This window comes from Uloborus diversus, chromosome 2 (assembly GCF_026930045.1).
Source record: "Uloborus diversus isolate 005 chromosome 2, Udiv.v.3.1, whole genome shotgun sequence".
Classification (NCBI taxonomy): Eukaryota; Metazoa; Arthropoda; class Arachnida; order Araneae; family Uloboridae; genus Uloborus; species Uloborus diversus.
In genome coordinates, this window is record NC_072732.1 from 216,151,588 (window position 1) to 216,168,669 (window position 17,082).

Consider the following 17,082-nt stretch of genomic DNA (forward strand, 5'->3'; position numbering starts at 1 on the left):
AAGTCATTCCAATACGTTAATGAAAAAGAACTATTCTCAATGATGGAGTAGAAGGAACTTTAAAAAAAAAATATCGGGACGAAAGTTTATAAACTTTTTAGCAGCAAATGCAAACAGTATTGGAACGCCCAATCGTGCATATAATTTAGCTGCAGTTTACAAAAACATTTCTGAGTACAAGAATGAGAAAATAGAGACTTTCCTTTCCTTTCCATATATGTAGTATGATTGGTTGTCTGTCACATACGCAGTCATTAAAAATAGTTCAATATTGTTCAAAGCCCCTTAAAAGAGGCAAATATGTCCAAATTCTAAATAAAAAGTTTACTAATTCATTTTTTGAGCAATCACATTGCTTATTGTTCTCATTTGACTGTTTTGAATTCCTATGATTTTATTTTCCCTTCGCCTCTCTCTGCCGCACCACCGTCGACTGGCTCCTCCCAATGCTGCTCTTCTAGCGAAAACCGTCTCCAGGTTGCGTCCATATCCTACATACATACACACACATACACACACTCGTATACACACACATACACACTCATGCCTGTACACAGACACAAACACACACGCCTACATACACACACTCGTGATTGCGAAAAACATAATTTGAATTTCAGATGTAAAAATTCAAATTATTTTTTTATTTTATTTTCTACAGCTGACCGACCCTTTTTTTATTTATTTTTATAACTAAATTCTCCCGATATTATAGAGTAAGCCATATATTATAGAGTAAGTCCGCAAACATCTCAAACGTAAAAGATAAATCGACTGACTGAACCTAATAAATGTTTCATCGTAGCACTCAAAACAGAAGCAAAATGAACAGTCAGTAGAAAACTCTGATCTAGCGCTTGCTTTAACAAGCATTACGTGCCTTTACGAATTACAGAACATGATGGGGAAATGATGGACCATATTTCCGCATTATGGAGATGCTGGGCTTTCATCGATTTCGTGATAAATCGCTGTTCGCACGAATGCACGAGTAAAGTTGAGTTAAAAGTGAGAACATAAGGGGTTTAAAAGCTCATGAAAGGTGTTAATACATGAAATTTCACGCCAGTAAAGAAGGATTTCGTTCACGTCAAAAGGCCATTAAGTTACTTCAAATCTTACAATAAGTTTTTTTTTTTCTTCAAGAGTTAAATCTTCAAATCCTTTTTAGATTTAAAACGTATTAAAGCTGAACAAGATTAATTTTATTGCAGACACACTACAGCTGACCGACCCTTACTTTGCGACGAACTACAGCTGACCGACCCTAACTAAGACCCCTATATATACGAGCCGACGCATCAGCTTAAGATTAGCCTTTTGGGATCGGAGCCAGGGTTGCCAGAATTAAAAACAGTGAATACGGGACAGGCTTTTAAGAGTAAACAGGGGGGGGGGGATTTTGAGGCGTCTAGTCATGATAAATCTGAAAAGTTCAATCGTAACAAAGCATTGGGGGGGGGGGGGAGAGGTTGCAGTATTAAAAAAGTGATTTTTCCTTTTTGTATTTTGTCTTGTAATTAAACATTTCAAAAATGTATTCCCAAAATTTCAAGTCGTTTCGAGCAAAATTCTCAAAGTTATCAAGTATTCAGTCTCCGCTCCTTCAAACTGTAGCTCCGACAGCTACCGAAGAATGCAGCTGTTCTGACAGCTGCAGATGACGCTCAGAATGTCGGTGCTGCTTGCTTGGGGTTAGTCAAATCTATACATATAATAAAATAAGATGTTTGTGTGTGTGTGTGTGGCGCGCATCCCGGGAAAACGGTAAGGCCTAGAAAGGTGGAATTTGGTATACAGGTGCAGTTTTTGCTGAAGATGTGCACCTCGAGCTTCGATTTTTGATATTTTAATTAGAAAAAAGTTATTTAATGTTTTATGTGTTTTTTTGTACTTTTTACCTCACAAACCCCGAATCAATCGCACCACACAAATATTTTTTTGTACTATAGTGTAGGAAATTTAATTTTAAATATGATGAATGAAAAAATTTTGAAGATAGAGCAATTTTTGTATTTTTTATGAATTTTTCAAAAAAACTTTAATTTGCATTTTTCCTGGTTTTTTTTTTTTTTATATCATCCTGTGAGAAGTGTCAAAGCCTCATTTCTAAAATTTAAGTTGGTAATAGTAAAACCATTTCGCCCTCTTCAGAAGAAAAAAGTTCTTTAAAATACGCAATAGTTTTTTTTTTAAACATTTTTTTAATGCTGAACACATTATGACTTTCCACGTATCGGTCGAAAAAAGCGTTCTTCAATCTTTTATGCCTCTGACGTCACTACTTGGATTTCGATTCGGTATTTACGATAAATCTTAAATCGCAAACAATGTTTATCTTTTGCTTTTACTATACAGCTTACTTTTACATTTTATGACGTGTGACCACGTGTTTTCCGGAAGAGCTTGCTTTTTTTCTTTCCTTTATTTGTTTTATTTAGGGATTGTATTTATTTCTTTTTCCATCCCCCCCCCAAGCTGGAACGTTTTGCTGCATCTATATTATGTTACATTTCATAGTTGTGCACATTTAATTCAATAAAAAACAGCGAGATTTTTTTTTCTTTGTCAAACGCTACTTTTTGCACACTATGGGGAATTTTTAAGATAACTTTTTTTTTTTGCTTTACTTAAATAAAAAAGTTTTTTTTTTTTTTTTTGAGTGATCTTTGTTTTTATTAGGAATTGGGCGGGGAGGTTAAAGTAAATAGAGATGGATAAGAAAATTTAGAGATAAATCGTAAAGGTAGATAGCCGCCGAAGGCGGCAATCTTGGCGTAAAAATGTGAATGGCACAACAAAAGATAGAGATATATTGATTAATACTGCTGCCAAATTTATTTAAACAGTCGCCGAAGGCGGCAAACTTGAAGTAAAAATTTAAATGACAAGTTAACCAAACAGCCGCCGTAGGTGGCTGCTTGCATAGAAAGGCGAATGGCGTAAGAAAGCGGACCGGCTGGTCGCCGCAGGCGGCTAGTATAATATAAATAAATAATGAAAGAAGAAAAGGCTCGGGAAATCGAAGCTGCTAGAGGGACTGTCTTCTACGGAGCTGGAATTAATGCCTTTTAGCTTCTAAAACTTTAAACACGTTTTTCTCAAAACTACTTTTTCAAAGTCGGTGTTCGCTCCCATTTTAAAACCAATTGACCGATCAATTTTCTATACACATTCTGCAAAAAAAAAAAAAAAGTCCTTCCTACTTTGAGTTTTGAGTATTTTTTTAATGCTTTTTTTACTAACAAACTAGCGGAATTTTTCGTGAAAAAGAACTCTTTCAATTTCAAATGGCCGCCAAAAATTTTAAAGTCAAACAAAAAAAAAAAGGATCTGAGAACGTAAGGGGGAGGACTAATTAATACTTTGACTAAATTCAAATAAAATTTGATTTCAGATAAATGTCAGTTGAGATACATTAAACACTGCAAATCATCTTTCTCTAAAGGTGCTCTGGAAAAAGCCCTGTCACCGGATTGTCTATGGATATCTTTTGATCAAAAAGTTATAGAATATTCTTAAAAAAATACATAATAATGCACAAAGGGTTTTAATAAATTTAACCAAACCATTTTTTTAGAAACAAAATCGTAAATAAAATGATTTTTTTGACGCTGAAAGCCTTTCTCCCCCCCCCCCCCTAAACCTCACAAAATGTCCCCCATCAAAGTACAGACGTCGTTTTCATTGCAATTGACGACGCATGCGCAGAGATATATTTCCAACATTAGTCAATGAGCAACAAAGAAGAAGCAACCATTTGGTTCCTCATAGTCTGCCGCCAAAACAAAAACATACAAACCAAATCAAAAGGAAGATGATTTTTGCGTTTGCTGCCCCATGATTTTTTTATAGCTCATTATTTCACATTTTTTGTTTCACTTTATTTTTTCTCCTTAAAATAATGTCTCGTTCTGTAAAACATTGTTATCAGTTAGAATACGGGACTTTGGACGTCCCGTATGGAAGTTCCCCGGGACGCGGGACAATTATTCAAAATACAGGACTGTCCCTTGAAATCCGGGACATCTGGCAACCCTGATCGGAGCGCGTGTTTGAGTGGTTGTCTTTTGCTGGCGAGTTATCGCGTTTGGTGATTGTTCACTGTGAACAATTATTAGCGGCACGTGAATTGTTTATTAAATAAAATATTATTTTCGGCAAATTTGGCGAAATCCGAAAATTGCCTGTGGTAACCCTAGCAGTGCAAAAAAGAAAAATCCGATCCAAAATGACTAAACTTAAGTTGATGCGTCGGCCTATCTATAAAGCGGCTCTAACCCTAACTTTGTGACGAACTACAGCTGACAGACCCTAATTTCGTGACGAACTACAGCTGGTCCGGGCTAGTTACTTCCGGTAGATTAGAACTGATCCAATCTACCTATTTTCGCTACACTAGAGCTGACCGAACCTACTAATATCAGATCCACTAGAACTGATCTATTTTTATTATTTCTGATAAATTAGATCTTATCTATCCCGAGGTTTCACTAGGTACTAGAGCTAATTCAGTCAAAACTATTTTCTGCTCACAAGAACTGATAAATAAGAAATATCTCTTACACACGAGACCTGAGCAACCCTTATATTAGTGAGACACTAGAGCTCATGTAATCGAGCAAGCCGGACTTCTCGTCCATTTAAAGTTTGAGAATAGGTTAAGGTCGTTTCGGCCCCAAGGTCTCTAATCATTCGCTTTACCGGATGATCGTGTAATATAATAATTTCCGACGCGTTAGATCATTATACTGCCGTGCGAAGCGCAAACGTCGTATCTGCAGTTGAGTCCAAAATGAGAAATTGCCGTTAAAAATTTGGTGCCTCCATGTATTTGATTCAAATGCAACTTTTTCAGATTCTTTAAAAAATATTTCCCAATGACAAATGACCATAAAACATTGAGTTTTGGTGAAATATGTAACAAAGAAGAACCAGATGACCGTAACTCAATTTTGATGAAAAGGGCAGATACCACTTTTGTGCTTAGCACGGCAGTATATCTGATCAACTCGACTTATTTCCGGTACACTAGAACTGATCGACCCTAATTATTACGTAAGCACTAAAATCTGATTAGCTCGAATTACTTCCGAAACACAAGATCTGAATGATTTTAGTATTTTTACGGCACATTAGTAGCGATCAGCTCAAGTTATGTCCGATACATACGAGGGATTGATTGAGATTTGACTATTTTATTTTCGGTTCTTTATGTATCTATTAGTGTGTGCGGAAAAAAAAAGTTCAATATTCATCTTCAAAACTTATGCGCACAATTGAGTCAGTGAGAAACAAAGGGATGTCAGTGGCAAAATTCAAAATTTGGAGATAACCAGCACACATGGTAGGTGAACCTTTCCTCTGTCTTGGGGCAAGAGATGGCACTAGTAGCCCTGGTAGGTGCTGCTGTACAGCATGATTTAGAAAAAAAAAATTCAATCGAAGCCTACCTAGGATCTGATCTTTAAACGCGTTTTACTCGAAACTTGAAATAGTTCACTTGCATCCCTTTGCTTCTCGCTGCCTCAATTGATCTTTCAAGATTATGCCCTATTTTTTTGTTTTTTAAATCTTTTCCTGTCAAAACAATACTAATAATAATTATCAAATAGTGTAATGTTTTTATAGATAATCTGATAAACACATTTTTGAGACATTCTTTTGAGCTATTTATATCTTACATTACAAGAGGTTTCTCTTATTTTTACTGACTCATTCCAAATCTCACGATATTTCTTGTTCTGTAATGTTATAGTATTGTTGAAAATGTGCCGTTCATATTACATTAGCTGGTGTTCATTCGCTTTCTATGCTAATTTAGCAGTTAAATTCAGTGATGAGAGTTAACATTGAGATGACTGTATTCTCACCTTATATATAAACACATAAAGATCGATGTATTCAAACACTTTAACGTTGATTTTGTGGATGAACATCGATTAAAGAATAAATTTTGTGCATGCTCAGGATAAGGAATTTATCGCACACTATTTAAATAATTAAGATTTAAAATTTTGACGTATTATCATCATTAGCATCCAGTTTAAGCTAAAATTGACATGGTTTTCCACATTATTTAACTTTTTGTTTGTGTAACACCACAGAGTTAGTACACATAATATAAAGTTAGTAAGTTAAGAAACTACCATGTAACTTTCTCGTTCTGACGAAAAGACGGAATGAAACTGCTTTTCCAGGAAAAAGATTTTGAAACATTGCTCTTACATATAGATCAAGGGCGCTGAATCTTCGCTTATGAAATAATGAGTAAAATATTGACGAATCTTCTTACACCATTTGCGGTTCAAGGAAGGTTTGCTGCTCAAAATAAAATTAAAACCTGCTTTTAAGAAACCATCGAACTTGTTCGGTTTTGCAGCTTGACTGTATATGAAGGATAATCCTTAACTAAATGAAGAAATAGGCTGAAGAAAATTTTCGTAATATTATAAAGAAATTTTCTGAACGCAGGTGAGAGATGTGTTTTATTTCTCAATAAATGTTTGGTTTGCTTTTTTTCCTCCATAAAAATATGTGACAACTATTTGATTCCACGGCTCTCTCACCTGTCAGTTTGAAATCTATTGCAACAGTTGACCAACTTTCCTATCAAGACATTTATCAATTTGTTTCGTTATGTTTTTTCCCCCACTATAATTTCACACATATATCTTAAGTATGATTTATGCAATGGTGAGCAAAGATAATACCAATCTTCGCAGACATTCTCATATATAATTCTAACACCTAAAAAAATGAAATAACGCATACATAGAACAGAGCATAAGGCACTAGAATATAATATACTATACTGCGTTCGCGGTAAAGATAGATTAGATATTAACAAAGAAATGCACCATTTGCTGACGTCAATCATGTGTTTGGCATGGACAAGAACAAATTGGTGCCATACAAACGGCGTGTGTGGATAGTATTGGTTTACTTTTTTTTATTCCACAGCATAACCTTGTTTACTAAGCTCCCATTTACCCGGATATCCGGTCAGTCCGGATAAATTTTGGGGAGTTTATAAAAAAAAATTTATATTCACTTTGAAAACAATTTTAAACTACGAAACTATAAGAATGCCAAACGTTCGCTCTTATTTAGATTAAATGATCAGCTGCATAGATGGTACAATACAAAATTGTAATCTAGCAAACATCATGGAGCGTTAGTTTAACACTACTACAGCTAAGCTATAAATAATAAAGTGTTGGTGGGAAATGATTCTATGTAATTTTCCTTGCTTGTTTAAGAATTGTGCTTATTTACCATATTACATAGATTATCCGTCTTTTAGTTATCCGAACTCCTTTGATCCTAGTTAGTTCGGGTAGCATATAAAAAACCTTTACACAGCTGGGGAACTTGTAATAGATTCAGGACTTCTGTTTGGACAGTCGAAGTAGATGCGTTGGCCATGTTTTTACCCCATCCAATACACGTGAACAAATTTCGCTCCTCAAATTTCTGAACCCACGTTTGGATGTTTTTAACCCCCCCCCCTTGACTAATGCCTATAAGACAGTGTTTCGAAATTAAACAATAACTAGAGCATACAAAACAAGGTACAAAGAAATGGATGACGTTTTCATCTGCTAGCCAATCAGCAGTCTCCAAACTTTATAATGGTCTCTAGCAAAGTAAAGTTTATTTATATGCGTCCGGATACACGAGGTTGTACTATATGTGTATCTTGAACTCAAACAAGTATTCTTTCCGTTGCCAATGACCAATGAAAAGTCAGTCCCCTTTCCGCACGCAGTAAGAGAATAATAATATGCTCTTCTCCACCTTACCCCACCTTTTAGCGATACACCTTAGGTTGTACCACAAGAGGGGTCCATGAAGCTGGTCTTCCGTATGGCTAGGTTCGAAAATTATAATATACAGATAGACAATCGGTTGAACGGTTCAATTTGGACAGCGTATTCCACATTGCATAAGTTCAGCTGCATCTTGTTTTGTTTATAATATCCTCAACAACCAACATAGCTCAACGCAGTAAATTAACGGTCAAATCAGCCAATCCAAACGAAAAATATTTTCAGTTTTGAATCGTGTCGAAGAAAACTTCACCAAACTGTGCGATGTGCTTTCTTAAGTGAAACTCAAGGCACCGTACTGATCGAATTCCCATCCCTTTAAACATAAGTTTCGCAAAAGACTGAATCCTGATCGACCTGTATATCGATCGAGGCACAAATAATGAGAAACCTGTTGAATGCGGCGAAAGTGTACTCACCTTTGGGGAGAAACGGAAGAAGATAAAGGCTTCTGGGTCTCTGGTTCATCTTTTGTAGATTCAGAATGGCGCAGAAGACCTATAACAAAAATTTGAGAAATAAGTCAATCTTACGGTCGGTGTCTTTAGGCGCAGTGAAATCTTATTACAAAGTAAGTTCATTACTTAATGAGATAATCATCATTTCCTGGTATAAATTGCGGACACGTGTTCTGGGACTACATGGAACATTTTTATCAATGCAAAAAGCTGCATATTTCGCGATGTAAGTAGTCAGAAGGAAAGAGAAGGAAAAGCAAGGTCCACGTACGAGTTGAGTGAAAAATAGTCTTGGTGTCAACAGATGAAGGACAGTGACGTCAGATAGGTCATAGCGGGGGAAGGGGAGAACTGTTTAGCCTTGACTAGAGCCGCTATATAGACAGGCCGACGCATCAGCTTAAGTATAACCATTTTGGATCGGATTTTTCATTGTTGCACTGCTTGGGTTACCGCAGCAAAGTTTCGGATTTCGCCAAATTTGCAGAAAATAATATTTTATTTTATAAACAATTCCACGTGCCTCTAAAAACTGCTAACAGTGAACAATCACCAACGCGATAACTCGCCAGAAAAGACAACCATTCAAACACGCGCTCCGATCCAAAAAAAAAGACTGATCTTAAGCTGATGCGTCCGCTCGTATATATGTAGGTGCCTTAGCCTTGACCAATTATCCCTGACTGATAATACAGATGCTCCAGACATTTTTACAGGGATAAAACTTGATTTGTGTTATACAATATGGGCAAAATTTCCTTAGCGGTTTAAAAAACATCATCTGAACCAGTGGTTGGAAGTAGCGCGCTACAAGTAGCGACGCTATTGTAGTAGCAACATGTTTTAGTAGTGTGTAGTGTAGCGCACTACATTAAAAAAAATAGTGTAGTGAGTAATTCGATACAAAAAAATAGTAGTTTGTAGCGATTTCTGAAAAATACTTTTAATTAAACATTAAAAAAAAATCAAAGTTCAAACGAATTTCATTGGCGCAAATTTTGCACAAGTTCATCAGCGGATGCAAAGATAAATAAGACTCATAAAAATACGAGCTGACCTCGAGCATATCATTTTGACGCCATACGTTCTTTCTGTTTGCCGCCATTAATTTGTTTGCCATCGTAGTTTTCATATTTCGCCAATATTCGCGTTAGATATAGCTTAGCTTAGAAAGAAATGAAAAAGAATAAGCGATAACCGCAAATTTAGTAATTCGTTTGTGTTTTCTGGCTGCCGAGAATGTCTCGTGGATGAACGTTTTAGATCAATGAGATTATGGTTTCAATACAGTACTGTCTGACCACGGATTGTATGGAAAGACAAACATCCGTTTTACAGCCGGAAATGGACAAATCTATTATTTTTAGCGATGTCAGCTTTTGCAGAAGCAGAATCTCATTCAAATGAGCAAAATACAAGCATCAAATTTTTACTTTTCCCCTTCATTCAGATAGATTCGTCTCATCTGGACGTTTGAAAATTCCATACAATCCGTGGTTGGACAGTAAAAGCACTTATTTTGGCGAAAATGGAGATATCGGTGATTTCACGAGTTGAAAATTTCGTGACAGACCGAAAGTTGAAAAACAAGAAATGTTTCGCGAGGCTTAAATTTTCGTGATTACGAGGGGTATGCGAAAATCACGAAAATTGAAGTCCCGCGAAAATAAGTGCTTTTACAGAATTCACTAAATAAAGAAGCTACTTTAAATGTTATAGAAGAGAATCATATTGAAGTGCCTTGGTCGACTTACAATACATAAATACGAGCATTACATTGTGATATAAGAGTATAATAACGGACATTTGTGGAAAAAAAGGCAAAAAGAAATAATAGATAATTCTTTGTAATATTCCATGTTCAGATGAGCTAATTTATCAATCTAAACCTGTTTTCGTTCAATTCTCTTACGATATGTGTGCGTGTGTATTAGGGTGTCCCAAAAAGTGAAGAAGTTGAAAGTTAATTTTTCAAACCTTTTTTAGAAACTCGAAATTTCTGCTGATAAAACGTTGGTCCTATACCCCACATGCAAAACAAAACCATTTATTCAAATTAAAAAACATTTTGATATCCCGCACGGCCTAAACTTTATAATTTTCTTCAAAAAATTGATTTTTTTCGATACATATTTTTAAAAATGTAAGCAAATTTTACGAAGTTATCAAGCTGAAAAATATTAACAGTAAAGTGAGTAATTAGCGTTAAACATAAATTTTTGCTCTCCTGCAATATTTAAGTCTTTCACATAGTACTCAAAGATATGGATTTTTTTAAGGTTATAAGTTAAGTTTTTCATTTTAATTACATTATTTTTTATTATTCATTTGCAAATGTTGATCTGAAAATGTGTTCGCTAATAAGTTTTGAACTTGTTACTTTATTTAAATTTATATGTAATTTTTTAAAAGATAAATATTTTTAAAAACATCATTTTTTTTGAAGATAATTATAAGTTTTAGGCCAAGCGTGGGATATCTAAATGTTTTTTTTTTTAATTTGAATAAATGTTTTTGTGGTACATGTGGAGTGTGGGGTATAGGGGCAACGATTTAACAACAGAAGTTTCGAGTTTCTAAAAAAGGGAGGGTTTTTTTCATCAATCTGACCTAGGATACAAGTGTTGTTTTACACTTTCCGATGCAAGTCAGCACGGGTTGCCATTGTTCAAATTATATGAAACTTTTTTCACAATTGTTTTGACATAAGAGGAAAAATATAAAAGGTATGCGACTAGAAAAATCGACTATCATTTTTTGTTAGACACCCTTGTTAAGTGTGTATGCTTTTTATTTACTTATTTTTTGAAAAGTAGCGAAGTAGCGACTACATTTCAAAAGTAGTTTGTAGTTGCTACATTTTAAAGAAGTAGTTGTAGTTAACTACATTTGTTACAAAGTAGTTGTAGTTCGCTACAAAAAAAAAGTAGTTTTTCCAACCACTGATCTGAACTATTAAAAATTCTCTTTTTTATTGGTACTATTATTATTATTCAATTTTTGCAGAAGTCTAATGTACCTAAGATGTAAAAGTTGTCCTCGAGTATAAACCAGGTGGAATGAGTTGGTTATGAACGATGTGTTGGTTACTGCTACGATTATATTTATTTTACCTTTTATTCATAGTCATTGAACTGAAAAGATGTTCTTACTTTGTTACTGAAGTTTAATAGTAATTTTATCATCATTACAAATTAAATCAATATTGAAATTAAAGACATCGTAAAATGAATGCGCCTCATTATTAGTGCATCGAATGGCTGTTATTTCAAAAACAAATTTTGATTTTTACTTCCTTTTACAAAAAAGGAAGTATTGTATTCGCGAAAAAAATTTCACTCAAAAATAGGCCTTAATTTCCATTTTACTCACCCCCGGATGAATGTTGAATTTATTTCTCAGCCCGACCACACACGTGGATATATGCCCAGATACCCGAAATATCCATTTTGACGATCCCCGAGTTAATTACAACGAGTTTTCTCGTGACGTCTGTATGTACGTATGTATGTGCGTATGTGTGTATGTATGTCGCATAACTCACAAGAACGGAATGTCCTAGAAAGTTGAAATTTGGTACGTAGACTCCTAGTGGGATCTAGTTGTGCACCTTTCCTTTTGGTTGCATTCGGTTGTTTCTAAAGAGGTCTTTTGCCCCTTTTTTGGGGGGAAGTCATTGTTAATTTCGATGTAAACTCAAGTGGTGTTATAATTTGGCGGACACGGCGATATATCGCCAGTCTTTTAGTCGCCAAGTTTTGTCGAAAACTTATCGACAAATTTGGCAATTTGTTTTAAAATCAGGTTTCAATTTGGCCACTGTTGGAGATATTTAGAAAGTAAGCAATTGAATCACATTAAATCTGCCAATAACGAGAAAATGACATAAAATTGGAGTAAAAGGACGTCATGTGATGCACATATCAGCTCGTTCAGTTAAGTTGACTACCAGCAGGAATTCCCAAACGTTTCCAATTCACTGCACACTTTAAAGAATTCGAACTTTATCGAGGCACCCTATGCCATCTCCTTTATGTATATATGAGGCAGTGAGAAGCAAAGGAATGTAAATGGCAAAAATAAAAATTTGGAGATAACCAGTACACATGGTAGGAGAACCTCTCCTCTGTCCTGGTAGTTGCTGCTGTACAGCATGATTTAGATTTAAAAAAAATCAATGAAAGCCTGCCTAGGATGTTATCTTTAAACAGGTTTTACGCAAAACTTGAAAATGTCCACTTACATCCCTTTGCTTCTCACTGCCTCATATGTCATCCAAAAGACCAAAATTGGAAAACCGAAGGTCCACCGAAAATATTTGGTCTTCCGCGGATGTATGAGTTATGTGAATGCAAATACTATCCGGCTAATGTTAACATTTACAGACTTTCAGTTGCATTTGTATTGATTCTCGACCCCCTTCATCTCTCTCTACGGCACCCACTTTGCGAGCAAGCAAAGCTTCGTGACAAACAAGAGTAAAAGTTGCAGAGTTTTTAGTAGTACTTTTTATAACTGAGTGAAACGAAACGTTTTTCTTCTCTGACAACAGATCAATCTCATTCTACAAATGATGACCCAACAAATGACTAGCTGACTCCATTAGACAAAGATACCAAAAATAAAAGTTATTTTTCTGTTCTTCAAACTACGAAAATTTCCAATCAAGTCTTACTGACGGACATCGAAAGTCAATTGTACTGAAATAAATCTTTCGAGCGAAAGAAAAGATTTTTTGCGGGAAAAGAGGCGCAAGTAAGTTTAATGTTAAATATAGCAACAATATTTCTACATCGACATCATTTTTTTTTCAAACCATGTTTAATAACTTCGTGAAAACAGGGGAAAAAACACGGTTATCTGATATCCCACCGAGAGTGCTAGGCGACAACTTGACTGAGTGTTACAAATGACTTTCGAACATTGTGATAAATGACCAGCGATTGGTGACGCAAAAGTTATTTTTTCTAGAGAATTCTTTAGCTCAGGTATTAGCATGAATAAAACGAATTATCTTTAAAATAAATTATATATAATTTGTTTTAAAGATAATTCGTCAAATAATACATTTTTAGATTATCATAAAGGGGTGCTATTTGAAGTGTTAAGTGAAAAAAGGGGTTATGCGACATTAGCTTACATTTGAAGATTGTTTCGTTTTATGGAACTTCGCCATTAAATTTTACGCTTTCATAAAATAGCACTCTCCACATTACAGTAGGGAACAGCAATTTTGTTGTCTTAAATCTGTGACTTGTTTTCAACTAACTTTAGTCCTCTGAATCTAAAAATAATAGCAGTTTTTGTCTATCACGTCAACTTTTCAAACTACATGATACCCTCAAAAGTCATACAAATTATGCATATAAGGTAAAATAAAGTAAAAACTTACCAAATGCACTATTTACAATGGAAAATCTTGTACATACAAAGGCTATCATAGTTACCGCAAGTAAAATTATGTATTTATACATATTAAGGTAAAAATGTTCGCTTAAAGCTTTTTCACGAGTGTTTCGTGTGTGGACATTCTCGCTTGATGCTCCAGCAGCAGTCAGTCATCATATACGCATCCAATCAACCTTGATACCGTGTCTCCATCACCTTAAAATCTTGGCGGTATCGTTCAGACTGTTAATCACTGACTTCGAAAAGCTTTTTCGGGAAGTTTGGAAGGTGCCTATGTCAAAAATGCAATTTGATGCTCCCGTGGGAACCAAGCAATTGGAAGCTCTCCACAAGTTGTTGGAAACTTTCGGCGTAATTCTATCCTCGTATATTTCCAGGAAAATCTTTCACAATGTTTTTGAATGCCAACCAAGCATTCTTTTGAATTCCTAACATTGTTTCGATGAAAGTTTTATCTTTAGTAAGCTGTCGAATCTGTTCACCATCAAAAACAATGGCCAATATCTTTTTAAATGGCAGGCTGGGAAATACCGAAATGAGATACTTAGAAGAACAATAGTGCTTCCTAGGATCCATGCAGGCGCAGATCTGCGTACCCGCAGTGCGGGGGGCCTGCGTCCTTAAAGGACCCAACGGCCCAAGAAATTGAACAGAAAAATGAAAAAAGGAGTAGTACTAAGACTTATTAACGTTATAAATATACACTGCTGGCCTCCTGGGGGCGGTACAAATTTTGTTGCAGTGAGGCCCTAAGTTAATAGATCCGAGTCTCGATTTTTGCTCAATTCCGAGGAGAGTAGTCACATTCTCATATGTTATAGAGAAAAAATTGGACGTGGTAGAAGAAAACTAAATAGTTTTGAAATCAGAACGCTTAATTAACTATAAAATAGCTCAAAAACCAAACTCAACATACATTATACAGAATGTTCAAAAAGTCCTTGACACACTTAAAAATTCATAGAAAACCAACAAATTGTCGTATGAATTTGCGGTTTGCACCATAATACTTCACAGGTTGAAGAGATTTTATGACATCGGGGGAAAAAAATGAAAAGGGGAAAAAAAGAAGAAGAAAAAAGGCATTTCGCAACCAGGGTGTCAGTTTTATGCTATGATTGTAATTCTTCGTTTAGTAATTTTCATTCCTTTTTGCTTGTTGACATGGGAAAACGCAAAAAGGAATAAAAATTACTAAAAGAAGAATTACAAGCATAGCATATACTGACACCCTGGTTGCGAAATGCCTTTTTTCTTCTTCTTTTTTCCTCCTTTTCATTTTTTTTTTTTTTTTTTCGATGTCACAAAAACTTTTGAACCTGTGAAGTATTATGGTGAATACCGCAAATTCATACGAAGATTTGTTGGTTTTCTATGATTTTTTTAAACGTGCCAAGGACTTTTCGGACACCCTGTGTTACTAATTGTTCCTCAGTGTTATCAGTTCAAAATGTAATTAAACGTTCCATAGTCCCTTCTTCGACTCACACCTCGAAATAACACCATCTACACGATCATCTCGAAAAACAAACAACCGTTGCATAAACCCTTTTTCCACTCACTCCTCGAATCAACATCATTTAGATGTTCATCTCAAAATGTCAACAAATGTCACATAAACCCTTCTTCCACTAATTCTCCATTCCTATTCGGTTTTAAAACAAGTCAAGTGGCACGAAAATCCTCCAGATTCGGGGGGATCACTGCGCAGTAGTGTGGTTCAAAAATACATGCAAAAAAAAAAAGTTTCTCCTGGATAACAGGACACCCCTCAATATTTTTTAGACTTGTTGATAGTAATGTACGGGAAGAATTTTAGCTTCCCATTTCAACCAAAAGAGGGCACTCAATCCCCTCCCTTAAACTTCATAAGTATGGAGAGGGCGGTTTAAAAAATACATTGAACTGAAAAAACAATGCTACATATTATAATATACACTAGTAATATGCATATACAATGCAATAAAATAACTATTTTCAAAAAAAAAAAACAGCTGGGGAAATTAAATGTTTTTAAATTTGTAGAAAATTTTCTATGCTACGGCTAATGTTAAGTTGAGGAGTCATTGAGCATCCACTTAAGGGAGTCCAGGACACAAAAATCGTCAAATTTAAAAAAAAATTTTAAATCATTTTAAAAACTACTCTGTTTTCGTCTGCTTAAAAGGACGTTTGAATCTTGTTTCTAACTTAATTAGAACGAAAGATATAATTATTTTTGTGGCATGCATTTAACTAATATTGCATTTAACTTTAAAACTGAACGCATTTTTCTCCATGATGCAATTTTTCCCAATTTCTTGCATTCAAACTCTTATAAGTCAGGAACTGATAAAGATAAAGTAATGAAATTTGGAGCATATCTTTTTCAAACAATTTACTTTAACTATTATTCGGTGAATTTTAAAAAAGCGTTTACTACCGAAAATATGATTTAAAAAAAAAAGTATCTTCGAATTTTTCGAAATTTTCTTCAAATATTTTTATTTTTTTATTAAATTAATATTTTTAAAATCGCCAAGTAAAAATTAAAGCTTAGATATTTGAGCATATATTTTTTTTTTAGTTTGAAAATTGACCTAGAATATTTTGAGTTATAGCAATTTAAAGCAACCACATTTTTTTAAACAAATTTAATTTAAATAAAAAAATGGTTTTTTTTAATATTTATGTTATGATTTTGCTTATTAAATACATGGTGAATCAGTGCAAAAAGTTTCAAAACTCTAAAGTATTTAAAAAAAATATTTTCAAAATGTGTCCCGGACCCTCTTAAAATTTGAGTAAGGAACTAAAACTTTTACAGCATAGTATCATTAGTAAGTCTAAAAGAAATAGGGCGTGTCCTGGACTCTTTCTGAAAAAAAGTTCTTTTGAACCACCCTACTGTGTAGGTTGTAGTGAGAGTATAACAGGAGAACCCACACACATAATCTTCACGTCTGCTGCGGTTAGTTAACTTCGACAGTTATCACTTGTATGAACGTGTTCAGGGAGTAATTTGCATCGGAGCTAAAGGAGCCAGAAATTGAGATAAACAATTATATCCATTTGCATTACAACCCTGTAGTTGGTAAATATACCACTGCTGAACTGTTCCAATTTCTATCAACTAATGAATAGGTCCGAAATTCTACCTGTAGTTATCTGGTTTTTTTCCTGCATTGAAATTTAGTCATCGTGGTAGGAAAAGTCCAGCAATGAGCCGTGCTTTATGATCAATGTAAACGGGTTTTGAAACAGTGAAGAGTTTTCGTATTTGAAATCAATTCTTTCTAATAACAACAAAACGTCTCTTGAGTTCAAAAAAAAAAAAAAATAATTTGAATTTTGACATCTTGAATTCAAATTATGTTTTTCGCAATCACGAGTGTGTGTATGTA

The 17,082-nt window shown here is 34.7% G+C and overlaps 1 protein-coding gene across 1 annotated transcript in view; it reads right to left on the minus strand.

The window, feature by feature from the left end:
- The window catches only part of LOC129216802 (uncharacterized), a 173,426-nt gene that overhangs the window by 138,636 nt on the left and 17,708 nt on the right, over positions 1-17,082 (minus strand). The window contains exon 5 of the mRNA XM_054851017.1: positions 8,252-8,330. Coding sequence (XP_054706992.1) covers positions 8,252-8,330 — 79 coding nt within the window. The remainder of the gene's footprint in view (positions 1-8,251; positions 8,331-17,082) is intronic.